Source organism: Helobdella robusta (genome assembly GCF_000326865.2).
Source record: "Helobdella robusta unplaced genomic scaffold HELROscaffold_12, whole genome shotgun sequence".
Classification (NCBI taxonomy): Eukaryota; Metazoa; Annelida; class Clitellata; order Rhynchobdellida; family Glossiphoniidae; genus Helobdella; species Helobdella robusta.
In genome coordinates this window covers 3,250,071-3,264,494 of record NW_008703664.1, presented here as the reverse complement: position 1 = coordinate 3,264,494, position 14,424 = coordinate 3,250,071, and the positions used below count along the sequence as shown (strand labels likewise).

The window sequence follows — 14,424 nt, the reverse complement described above, 5'->3', positions numbered from 1 at the left end:
AAGCAACATTAGGCATCTTAACCGATACACCATGCCACCATGTCGAGATGAAAAAGGATCGATTCTTGGTGCATCTCATGAAGTGCTAATATTGAATATATGATTATTTAATTTCTCGTGTTTGTCAGGTTTCTGTTCCAATTTACTTACACCATCTTTGAATATTTTTATTTTTTATATTCAGTTTTTATAAAAAAATTTTGGAAGCTGTTTTGTGAACATTGGTTTTTCAATTTTTTGTTATTAAATGAAGTTAATCATACCTTATAAAAAAAACTTGTGAACCCACTAAAAAGATATTTCATCTCTCTGTGCAAATTTTCAACGTTTTAGATTTATAAATTCGAATTAATCTTCATCAAAATCATAAAAAAATTAATTTAATTGTAGAATATTTTAAAAATACATTTATATATTGCATCCTCTTAGCATCTGTTATAAAATAGACATATGTTGTCGATATATTTTAATATTAAATATTTAATATTATATTTTATGAAAATTTTAAACCTGGAATAAGTTTCATACTATAAGACATCATCAACATCTTCAACAGAAAATGAAACAATCTGCACTACCCTGGTTATGTCCATAAAATCTTCAGCCATGTTAAGTGGCAGAAGTTGAAATATAGTAGAACCAGACCCTTAATTTACAGCGTAGGAATTAAAAAAATCCATATGTTATTCAATCATATCTTTCCTCTGAATGAACCAAATTTCCAAAAAACAATTTCCATCTTTTAATTCTTAATTTTTATGAAACTACATCAAAAATTACATTTATTATTATTTGTTTTACACAAAATAAAAAAAGCGCTCATAGGATGGTGTGGAATAAGTTCTCCTTGCGTTGAATGAATTTTAATTTGAAGTTAATTTTTATTATTTGGGCTTAAAATTGAGAAAAAAAAATTTTTTCCAAAGACCCCAAAAACTAAATTTTATTTTTTATTTAAATAATGAACAATTATTAAATATGTGAAGTTCAAAGTGTGTTTGTTAGTTAATTATTTCAAAATTTTGACTTGAAACGCTGCCTATCTTAAATATATTTTAATCGAAATATTTTTCAAGTTAAAAAACACCCCAAACTGGAGGTAAGCTCAATAATTTATAAGTTCATGACGATGACGTTTTGTAATTTTTTAACGTTTTTTTTTGTGTTAATTCTGTAGTCGCCGATGACAAAGCAAGGATTATTCAAACAAACTCCAACAATTTCTTAAAAAAACAGCAATTTCACATTCAGTTGGCATTGGAAAAAAATAGGAACGAATGGAAATTCACTGAAAATCATGAAAAACTGGTTCCTATAAATAAATTAACGGAATAGCGTGAAATAATTACAATTTATTTTTCTACAACAGGCAAATTTGTAATGTATTAAATTAATATAAAGGTTATGTTGGTTCCACGGAAAAAACTAAGAGCTAACTGTCAGCAAGATTTTCGTACGCGAGTGTGTGTATTGGGGAATTTGTTCTAGAAAAACTGTCTTGAGACTTTTTGTCGGCGTTTGTTTTTGGAGAAATTCTATCTAAGGATTTTTATTTCAAGATTCCAATGCTGGTTTATTTATTAAGGCATTAATTTATTCTTTTATACGTTCTTTTATGTATTATCATTTTTATATTTTCCTTTATTCAAATTGTTATTGCTTATACTTGTAAATTCTATCTAAGGATTTTTATTTCAAGATTCCAATGCTGGTTTATTTATTAAGGCATTAATTTATTCTTTTATACGTTCTTTTATGTATTATCATTTTTATATTTTCCTTTATTCAAATTGTTATTGCTTATACTTGCAACCGTACCTCGCATTGAGTTAATTAACGTCATCATCATCAGAACAGCAGTAGAGACATTTTTGAACCTCTCAAAGATGTATATTATATATATATATATATATATATATATATATATATATATATATATGTATATATAGATGTGAATGTGTGCGTGCGTTTGTGCGTGTGTATGTGAGTGTGTGTGTGTGTGCGTAAGTGCGCGTTAGTGCGTGTGTGTGTGTGTATGTGTGTGTGTGTGTGTGTGTATGTGTGTGTGTGAATGGATGACGTGTGTATATGCTGTATATATGATGTACGTTTATATGTGCATATATATAAGTGTTATATACAAGAAGAAAGGCTAATAACTTATGTCGGGGACGAGTTCTTTTTGCAAACGTTTGTTCACTTCCGTTCGTGACATGCGCAGAAACAATTTTCCGGAAGTCGGAAAAACATGTGTGTGTCTATGTACTTGTGTGATGTTGTGTTGGTGTGCTGATGTGATGTTGTGTTGGTGTGCTGATGTTATGTTGTGTTGGTGTTCTGATGTTATGTTGTGTTGGTGTTCTGATGTGATGTTGTGTTGGTGTTCTGATGTGACGTTGTGTTGATGTGCTGATGTGATGTTGTGCTGACCAAAGGTGATGTTTTTTATCATTTTGCTGTGATACGGTATCAAACGTGCGATATCAAATATGATAATGTGATGATTTGATAATGTGTTTATGTGATGACATGATGATGAAATGATTTTGTGTTGATGTGATGTGATAGTTGTATGGAGGTTCGTTATTGAAGGCTGGGTTTAAATTGATGCGCGTGTGTGTCATCATCAAAAAAGAGTGCAGAGCAAAATTTTTATCTTCAATTCTGTTTTCTCAAGAACCAAAATGACAAAATGTTAACTGATGAATGTAATTAATGAACTAATAAATATTATAATAAATTACAGAATATCTTGTTATTGATAATTTTCAAGTGTGAAGGGAACCTGAAGAGAAGTTATTGGAATGAGAGCCTATCAGAAGCATGAGATTATAGGGATAGGGATGATTTGTAATTCATTGAAATTATTTTGCTGACTGCCTCCTGAATATGTTAGTTCAGATTTTGGTAAAAATACTTTTTTCCTGGTTTTGATTGAGTAATAAATAGCAGATGATTTATCGTTCCGAACACCAGCTGAGCTACTGGAAATAATTTTCAAGGTTACATTTGTGGTTGCGGTAGAGTCATGAGTCGCAGAATTATGATGTAAAAAAAAGTTTTGTAAATTTTCAAATATTATCCACTGTCTTCCAGAGAGTTTGATGTTTTTTTGTAAAAATTTAAATAACCGAAGATTCATTAAAACAAAATGAGAGCTATCAGAGATTAATTTGCCTGAAAAGTTCGACACATTCTGTTGAGCTGTTGAAATGTTGAAAATTAAACTTTTTCTTTTGGTCGTAAACTTTATTATTCAATTTAATTTGATTAACATTAATTTAATTAATTTGTATTGTGAATTTAAATTAATTAATGTCCATCGTTTAACTTTGATATACAAATTGATAAATGAAAGGTACAAAAAGATCATCAATTTTTATTTTGATTTCCAATGTAGATCGAGCGAGAGTTCATTCAGGTGTCAGTCAGCACGTGACGCTTCGCTGAACGTCTGAACACGGTTGAACAATTAATTCAAATTGTTTCCAATGATTGTAACGATCGATTTTAATCGAGTTTTAATTTGTCACAGTTTTATTTTTATACGGTTTTATTTCTTTTCCTTCAATTTTTCCAAAACTTCAACTTATGAAAATTAATTTGCTAATTAATTTTTTAATCGACTTTTTCAAATTTCTGGCAAACTCTATGAACCTTCAACTCGAATACACTTTAAGAAGTGCATCCCTCCAAGTATCATGATCACGTGCTGTTCCATGTTGTATAATAAAATATGACTTCATCGTAGTTCACGCACACGTACACAAAATAAACAGAAGACCCATCCACCAACACACACACACACATGCACTCAGACACATGCACACATACACATTCACGGTCAAATAGACGTACTCACCTACATGTACAGAAACACTTACATACACACACACACAAACGAGATTGCGTACACACACACACACAGACATACTCTTACGGCGAAATATTCAAGATACATAAAAGCACACACACAATTAATATTATTATTATTATTCATATATATAGTTTACACTAACAAATTGCACAGTCACATACACACTCACATAAACACGCACATACATACAAACACACCTGTATACGTTCACGCACACATTCACATGCACACGCACATGCACGCTTGCGCTGACTGACTGACACATCCTAACGTATCGTGGCATGAGAGTAGCATTTGAATCTGTCTTGACGATCCTTCGTTCGTTCGTTCATCCGTTCGTTCCATCCTTGCCATTTCATTGAAACTTTTCAAGTTTGTTTGTTCTAGTTATGTGCCTCTTCAGCTTTTGTTCAGCTGTTTGTTTGTTTCAAATGGAATTTATAAATAACGTCTATGGCGTATTGGAACTTTCTTCCTCCTCACGAGTATAGCCCAGCAATTTGTGAGATTATTTATAACATTTCAACATTGGCGATACTCAATCAAAATAACTCAGTAGAGTTCAAATGGGAATTCGAATGCTTGCCTCAGCCAGCTTGAACCTGCCTGCGAGATCTTATCAGTTTATTCCTTCATTTTCCGCCTGCAAATCTTCTTTCTTTCCTCTCTTCCATCTGCCTCTGCCTTGTAATTGAAGTCTCATTCACCTGACCAGACCAGCCAACAAATGAACATTCATCTGACAACATCTATGGAGATGTGGCAAATTTTATTTCATGCTGTGCGTTTTGTTTGTAGATCAAACGTGAACACACAACGTGAACACAAACACACGAACGAACAACATGAATATGAACGCAGAAACAACTTGAACAAAACAACATAAACACAACAACGCAAACAAAACAACATAAGCACAACACAAGTGTAACAAACATGCAACTAAAAAATAAACAAACAAACAATACAAAATTATCATCGAAACATTACAGACAAACAACAAACACAACGACAAGTAGTAGGCATACGAAGTGCATACAATTGGATTTGAACAAATGAAATGATGAAACTATAATAGTTTGCGACAGACAAGCAGACACAAAAAAAGCAACCAGCACCACAAACATACAAAATAACAAACAGGAAAACACATAAGCATACACATGTAAGAATGAACTTCCTTACACGCATAAACATAGACGCAAATATTTATTGTACACATATTATTAAATACACATATGCATACACACATACATGCATACATTCATTCATTCATTCATACATGCATAAACATATATGTGTACAGTAAATGTGCAAAAAAATAGGCGTGCACATCTAATAGCGTGCATGTATACAAGCATACAACACACACACACACACACACACATATATATATACTTCCAAAAAGCGAATACGAACAATCGAACATACACGCAGACATACAAAAACACATACGCGCAATTAATGTGAACATGTGCAAGTATAAAAAAAATACATATATGCACACGTAAAAGCACACTAACGTACGTACACACGCACACACTCACGTACACACACGCACACGCATACAAACACATCTAATCTTGAAACGAAATGTTTGTACGCACCTGCCTGTGTACGCTGCATTGGAAAGCAATTAGTAGAAATAATGGAAGCAAAATATAATCGAATGTTGACAATCCTCATATATATACATATATATATATATATAGATACATATATGTATACATATATCTATATTATATATATACATATATCTATATATACTATATATACTATATATATATATACACATCGTTGATTTTGTGTGAACTTATGTGAGTATGTGCTTTGCCGCATGTGAATGTTGTTTCAAACTGGTCCATAAATAAATACACTCACACACACACGGTATGTTTGTGTGTATGTTTGTGTGTGTGTGTATGTGTGTGTGTGTGTGTGTGTGAGCGATGATTACTTATTTAAAAGTAGAATTGTCGAGATACGACATAAAACCACCAGCAGCACTGACAGAAAATTATTTTAATTTTATTCGAATTCATCTCCACTCCATGATAACTCAAACAGATGAGGGAGGTAGCCTCCGACATGCGTTACAATGGGAACTTGGAAACTGCTTGGACTGCTCTGCTGCCTATGTGTCCACCCGTCTGCTAAGATCATCCAGTTGAACTCTCATGTACATTTCAACAACTTGGACGATATGCTGGATGCTTTGTGACCTTAACGTTGAAAATCTGCCATTATTCTTCTATGATAACCGTTAGGATATGTGTTAGTAGGGCTGGATTATGTGCCTGTGTTCGTGAATGTGCGCGTGTGTATGCATGTGAATGTGCGCGTGTGTATGTGTATGCATGTGAATGTGCGCGTCGTGTTTGCCTGACGATGGAAACTTGGAAACTGCTTGGGCAGCTCTTCTGCCTGCTGTCCACCAGTCGGAGAAACCAGTCACACCCACGTAAGCATTTACACATTCACACGTGCGTGTGAATGTGTACTTGTGTGTGTGCGTGTGAATGTGAGCGTGTGTGCATGTTCATGTGTGTTCATGTTTGTGTGTGTGTGTTGATGTATGTGCGTTTTGGCATTCAGGTGTGAGTTAACACTTACTTTTTCAAGACGTTTGTTAGTGTGAAATTTTCAAATAATTTTTATTTATATTTAAATATTATTGACAAATGTATGAAAATTGAGATATATAATATCATTATACTTTACAAAATAACTTTAAATATCTAGAGAAAAGAACTTTTTCAATTATTATTGCAACATAGGCCTAACCAGTTGCTCTTAAATTTTATTCATCATTCAAGTTGCAATATATACATGTAAATATATACTGAGATGTAATGGCTGCCTGTAAAATAACTTGCAACTGTCACCTTGATGAATACTCGTGGCCCGAAAATTAAATTAAATTGTTAATTTCGAAAGCAACATTTGAAATAACAATACTCTAAATTATTTTTTAACATGCCATCATGGAAATACTCGGACGTTTGTTTGATTACTAAAAGAGAAAAGTTTTTAACCGTTAATTATATGGTTAACTTTCACTTGATAATTCAATTTTCATTCATTTACTTAGAATACGAAGAAAAATATACACGTACACAAACACACACACACACACATACACGTACATTCATCCATACAATCACGCACGCACTTCCATGTATGTATTTAACTACAAATAAATGATAGAATGATTGATGTTACTTGTCATTGCATCTTCTTGAAATGTACATGAAAAATTTTGCTCGGCGCTCTTCTTTGATGATGACAAACGCGTTTGAAGGGAGACACACACGCATTTAACTAGACACAGACGATATAAACTACCTTTCCAGTTACAAACGAACACACGGCTATAAACACAGACGCAGATCCAAGATGTATGTACTGTACACATATCAATGTAACGTATTTATTTTGTCAATATTGTCTCAGAAGCAGCTCGTCCAAGTTTTTTTATAAATTGTTGATCTGAAAATAAATTTAATGGAATTAAAACTAAAACAAATGTAAGTATACATAACATTGACCTTTCCAATACATATTTCACTACCGAATTTACCTGTATGTCAAAAAGAATATATGAATGACAGTACAAAAATACACGCGCGCGCACACACACTCACACGCACACACACACATATATATATATATATGTATATATATATACACATATGTTACATTATATTTTACACATGAACAAGTACCGTAGAGATAATTGTGAACAATTAGATGAGCATGATTGTTCGTACACACACACGCACGCGCACACACGCACACACACATGCACACACAAATTAGCAGTAGCAGCTATTAATTGTACGCTCGTGAACACAGTGGAGTCTTATTAGGAAGTATCGTTCTCATGACAATGTTTTCCTATCAAAGGTTAACATGTCTTTGATGCTAACATCCACAACGTGCTTCATGCTAATTGGATGGGTAACTCTCCTCTTCTCACCTCTCTTACTCCACCATCTTTCTTTCTTTCTCCCGGCCATTTTCTTCTCTTATTTTTTATTCTACTTTTTTCTTTATTTTTTTTTTAAACAATTTTCCTTCATAAAAATGAAATTAGGTGCATCCTTAATAATAAAAGGTACATTCTAGGTGCCTCAGAGTTAAATTGAACCAATTTAGAAGATAACTAAATAAAATGAAATTACAGTTCGTTACAAAAATTACAACCAAGGTAATAATTATAGCGTTCGTTCAGTTAGCGTAATCAAAAAATAATGAATCTTTGTTAAAATAATTGGATAAAAGCAGCTGTATAATATATAATAAAATAATTTTTAATAATAATTTTTATGATGAAATGGAGTAAAAACTAAAAAATAAAGAATGTACATTGAAATGGTCTAATATAGAAAAGCGACGACTCAGAGCAAACTAAGAAAACCAAACAAACAAGGTTTTTTGACTTCTAAACATTGTCAGACTCGATTTTCTTCAGGTAAGAAGGAAGGCAGATCCAAGTTTTTGGAGTGTAAAACCAAAGGTTTTTACAGTTTCTCTTGTTGTTTTCAATCGTTGTTTTAAATTTCCCGCTATTACTGGTTCTGGTTGATTTTGGTTTCTGGAAGTTATCAAAACTGTTTTCAAGTGGTCATCTATCTTATCAATCCGTTAAATTCTTTTGTGTAAACACAGAAAGTTTTGTAACTGTTTATTTCGAAGATGGACAAAAGATTATTGTCTAAAAGGTTGTCATAATTCGTTAGGAAATTTTTAATTAGAAAAAAATTTGTTATCAATTTTTTGAGTGGTGAATTGTTCTTCTAGATTAGTTTTGTTGGCACGACCCCATATTCAATTTAGTTATTCTATTTTTTAATCGTTTTTTAATCCACAACAACTCCACAAAGCAGTATCACTATAAGGAACAAAATTAAACAAAACAACATACTGACACAACAAAACAATACCAAAGAAGTAACAGATGAAACTTTTATAGTGACTCAACAACATCATCAACAACAAAAACAACAACATCAACAACCACAACAACAAAAACAACATATACAACAACATCAAAAAAAAACAACATCAAAAACAACAACAAAAACAACAACAACAATAGCAACAATATCAACAACAAGAAGATGCCTCGTGAACTCTCATGCGATAATTAAACGATGGTTGGAGGAGGGCAATTAACAAATATACACGTGTTAGCAGAATTTGGCGTGCTTGCGTGCGTTCATTCGTTTGTTTGTTTGTTTGTTTGTTTGTTTGTTTGTTTGTTTGTTTGTTTGTTTGTTTGTTTGTTTGTTTGTTTGTTTGTTTGTTTGTTGGTTTGCCTGCTTGCTTGCTTGCATGTGTACGTAAAACATACTTGCAAATATATAAGTTGCAAGTTTAGTTAACTTAATAAATACTACTAATCAATTTTTACAAAATCATTCGTTCTGCAAGAAACATAAACACATTAAACATCAAATCTCATCACATTAAAACATCGCATCACATTAAAACATAACATCACATTAAAACATCAAATCGCATCAGTTCAAGTAGCAAGATCATACACGTAACGGTTTTGACCGTGTACTTCTTTGAAGCGGCATTTAAACTTGGACCGAGAAGCTGGAGGAGATATCCATTTTTAAACCGGGCCTCAATTGAGTCTAACATATTTTTAAAGAAATCATAAGGTGACCAAGCTGTTACATTGTCGTATTCAATTTTTATTTTTGTAAACTGGGTTGTTTGGCTCTGAGTGAGATTTCCCATTTTTTCTATCATTCAATTCTGAAACTTCATTTTCCCAGTAATGGCGTAATTTGAACTTCTTTATAGTTTTAAAATCATTCATCTGGTGTGATCCAACTCTCGCTTCGCTGGTCCTTTTGTTGTTTACAGAGCTGGAAAAAGTTATTTTGTTGTTGAATCATTATTTTTAACTAACGGACACATTGAAATGAATAACTGATAAGTTTTTTTTGATGAAAATGATAATATAATTATACTAAATGTGACCATCGATGCAGTGGCAATGGGTTTGTCCGGCAATTAACACCAACGATGAACAGGACGGAGAGGCCAACACGACTTACCACACGCCGGAGACTGTCGCTCGTACGACACTGTGCGACTACCACACAAAAATATTAGTGGTCGTTGAGTCTTTCTAAGAAGTATATGTTAACCAGAACGACAAAACTGATAATAGGTATTTCAAATTGTTAAAAACTTAGAACAAAATTTTAGCTGAAGTTAGAAACAATTTAAAACTCCATTAAAACTTTACTGTATACAACTTCTTCATTTGCCTCGTATTTAACAGCTAGCCAGTCTTTCACGGTTTCCCACTCACATGAATTTGGAAGGGTGTCTTGCATGTGTCTCATATATATACCGCCTTCTTGTTGGGACTGTACATTCTTTTAAGGCATCTCATTAAAAACAAACTATATTACGGCAACTCAATAAAAACTATAATTTGACACAAGCACCACCCCACACAAACATATGCATACACACGCATGCACACTAACACGCACACACATACACACACGCGCGTGCACACAAATGAATTACAATCAATCACTTGTCCCGATGCGGTTTGATGAGAATAATTACATTTTGTTTGTATATTATTGTGTGCATCTATCTTGAAATTTATCTTTTTTCAATCAGACCCAGACCGACAGACACATATGTTTACGTTCATATGAACAAAACAGCATGCTAATGAAGAGCAAACAATGATGACCCTGCAGACAAGCCATGATGATATTGTTGACGATTTGATGATGTCTTGTTGAGGCATCGTTCAAACACTAGATTGTGTCATTGATTCTAGTCAAATGTTTTGTCGTGCGTGTGTGTTGTTGATGTCTTGTTGTGCGTGTGTGTTGTTGATGTTTTGTTGTGTGTGTGTGTGTTGTTGATGTTTTGTTGTGTGTGTGTGTTGTTGATGTTTTGTTGTGTGTGTGTGTTGTTGATGTTTTGTTGTGTGTGTGTGTTGTTGATGTTTTGTTGTGTGTGTGTGTGTGTTGTTGATGTTTTATCGTGCGTGTGTGTTGTTGATGTTCTGTTGTGCGTATGTGTTGTTGATGTTTTGTTGTGCGTGTGTGTTGTTGATGTTTTGTTGTGCGATTGTGTTGCAGCAACGGTTTTCGGTTGTGACTTTCATATTAAAAATTAGCTGTTGTTCATGTTTTGGGATGTGTACATTTTTTGCTTGAGTATATTTTCAGTGTGTGTACAAATTTGTGGAATTCGCGCGTACAGATGTTTAACTTTATACCGTGGCGAAATTTTGAGTAGAACGACGATGTGATTAATTCTGCGGTTGTTCTGTGCACGTTGCTGCTGCCTTCCGCCGATTGTACGCCAGCAGGTCAGTTGTACATCGGTGTACGTGTACGTGTGTTTGTATAGCACATTAAGACAACAAAACATTTCAATGATAAATAAATTGTATGTGTGACGTTAATTGTAGCCATCATGCTTCAATGGATGTGCAAGTTCCTCATGATGATGGTGATGAGGATCATCCGATTAGCTGACAAAAGTGATGAGATGATGACGACGACGACGATGATGATGATAAAAAAATAATTAAATTGTTAAGAATGATCAGAGGATGGTGATGTTTGTGAAAATAATTTTAATGCAAGGATTCAACTAACGATAATTCAGAGTTTACATATTGACTGATGAAATAGCATGTGATAATTTTTACAGAATATCAAGATAATGAAGCCTATTGATTTTTAATTAAAAGGGACGACAACAATTTATCACTTGAAAATAAATTTGATGTGCGATATTCTTCTAATTGGGTTAGTATTAAACTGCGGCATGTGGTCTGTGAAAATATTAGTGTGTTGCTTGATATATCTGGCATTTGATGGTTGACGTGTTGATGACATATTTTTAATTGCATGCTTTTATCTATATATTGTTTGATCTGGATATTTTCAAAAGTAAAATACATATGCTCTGGGAATGCATTTGTTTTTACCAATCCACCTTTTTCATTTAACAAAATTTACTTTGGTTATATCTGTAAAATTGTAGATTATCAAATTGCCTATTTAATGATAATAGTATAGAAACGGAAATAAACTTAGTTTTACTGTTGTGTTCAGTTTGAATAACTAATTTGTACATAGAGTTTGTTAACATTTTAACACACACTTTTGAAAACAAATTCTCATTAAGTTGCATCGGTGGCAACAACACAGTTCCTCAAATGAGTGAGAGGTAACTGGATCCACCACTACGCACTGCATCAACAGCGCAACAATGTGATATTGAAATTGATGCTGTTAAAATAACTTAAAAATAAAAAATTTTATCGCAAGAACCAAAAAACCCATTTTTCCTACAGATATAATGGTATGACTGCTCGATTTCAAATAGTTTTGGATTTCTGGTCTCAATAATCGATAATGTGTTGCGAGAAGGTCTTACATGCCTTAGCAGCATTGTCCACGTCACTACGTGCTGCATGAAATCGCAGTAATGTGTGCATTGCAGTTGAAATCACAAAGAATGACATTAATATGACTTGATATTCATGTCACCATTAACTTCAAAATATTTGTTTTCAAACACAAGAATTTATTTTTAAGAAACTAAAATGTTGCTCTCTTCCACACTTACTCAGGCCACTTAGTTGTGAGGTGATTGAATTAACACTCGGTAAAAAGACTAATTTTTTAAACACTCAAGTTTGTTGTCTTAAAAAATCTGTCAAAAGTTATTATCCATAGAGAAATCTAAATTTTATTTTAATTTCCAATTTTACTCTACTTTAAGGTGATGAGTATCTGTCAGCAATGTTAAAACTATGCCTAAAAAACAAAACTTTACTTAAAGATATGTAAAACTGTACTTAAAAAATTATTCATCAAAATTTAGTTGACGGATTATCAAAAAAGCATTCTTGTTTTTTTTAAACGTTTGCCACCAAAGTTTCTACCAAGCAGTTCAATAATTATTCTTTGTTTCAATGCAGAGCAAAAAATGTTGATGCTTAAAAATGAAAGGAAAGTAAAATAAATGCTTAATGATAATCTTGCATGATGGAAATATGCTTAGTGCGATGGTTCGTTATTATAATTAAAATGTTTTTACAATGACACTTCTTCATTCCTTCTTTTCCACATTTTTTCAACATTATTCGCCGTGAAAACAGGACAGCATCCATCTATTATTTATTTCTATATAACATGCTTATGTTTGCGTTTGTTTGTTTTTTGTTGTTTGTTTGTTTGCTCTGGTTTGTTTGTTTGCATGTTTACCAGTTTGTTTGTTTATGTGTTAGTATTTTCTTCATTCACTAATTTCTTCATTCACTTTAATATGAAATCGATAACGTTTGTCAAAATTTAAATTTGAATGCGTGGGCGGAGTTTTGAATGACAGGATGAATGGAAGGACCCGCCCACATCCTCGTACAACTTTCCATTGGATGCACTGGCACCACCCAGCATTCAGCAGCACGCAAACACTTCTCTCATGCATCCATTCTCTCCGGTTTTTATCTTCACTTTTTATGTTCATATTCATACACTTATATATATATATATATATATATATATATATATATATATATATATATATATATATATATACACACACAAACATCAACAAGCACTGAATGGATATACGAGAATATATATATATGTATATATATACATAATATATATATATAATATATATATAATTGTTGTTTGTATATGGCAAGGTATTATATAGGTTAACTTACATTTGAAAAGCGTCTAACACGATTATACTGGTTGGTTAGTTGAAGGAGCGACTCACATATAAATACAATGGAGCACAATAGATCGGGATGAATTGAACTATTCAACATATATGTCTGATTCATTTGCTGTTTGTCTCTTTTCAATGAAAATTGCGACAAATAAGCAAATAGAAAATTGTAATTGAACGTCGATAGCTACGCAGAACATTGAAAGGTGTTATTTTGTACTCGGGGCTCTGGAGTTTGCAGAATTGAAAATCTGTTGTTCTTCAAGTTATTGTTTAATCCTCAAAAGCAATTATAATTTTAAAAAAAACAAAACAAACCAAAAAACGCAATTTAAGATAGCAGTGTAAAAAATTTGGATACAAACTTAACTACTCAGTTATTATTATTGTTCGCGCTGATAAAAAAAAATGTTGAAACAATATGACGTTCAGTGCAAAATGTTTTTTTAAATTAAATATTTAAAAGTAATCAAAGTGCAAATTCTCAATAAAATTTGAAGCGATAATGTGGTCTTCATCCATTCAAAGGGAGAAAAGCGAACCTGCCATCGTTAGCAACAATGATAATAATGGTCAAAAAAATACCGTTTTTGGCATTGAAACGACATCGGCTGGAAAACAACATCAACAACAACACAACATGTTATTTTCCCCAATGTCTAATCAGTACACGTTAACTTCTAGTCAACAATTTCAGCATCAGATGTTGTCCCAGCAAAATTATCGCAATTCAAACATGGGTCCCTACAGCCGAAGATCCACAAACTCGTCGTCAGCTTATCAACATTCGCAAC

The 14,424-nt window shown here is 32.7% G+C and overlaps 1 protein-coding gene across 1 annotated transcript; it reads right to left on the bottom strand.

The window, feature by feature from the left end:
* Window positions 1–527: 527 nt before the first annotated feature.
* Window positions 528–3,721, bottom strand: HELRODRAFT_167987 (hypothetical protein; the record flags this gene model as incomplete). Its single annotated transcript, XM_009013694.1, has 4 exons — window positions 528–646; window positions 1,438–1,539; window positions 2,267–2,425; window positions 3,658–3,721. 4 exons carry the CDS (start codon window positions 3,719–3,721, stop codon window positions 528–530), a joined length of 444 nt encoding a protein of 147 aa, XP_009011942.1.
* Between the last annotated feature and the right edge of the window lie 10,703 nt (window positions 3,722–14,424).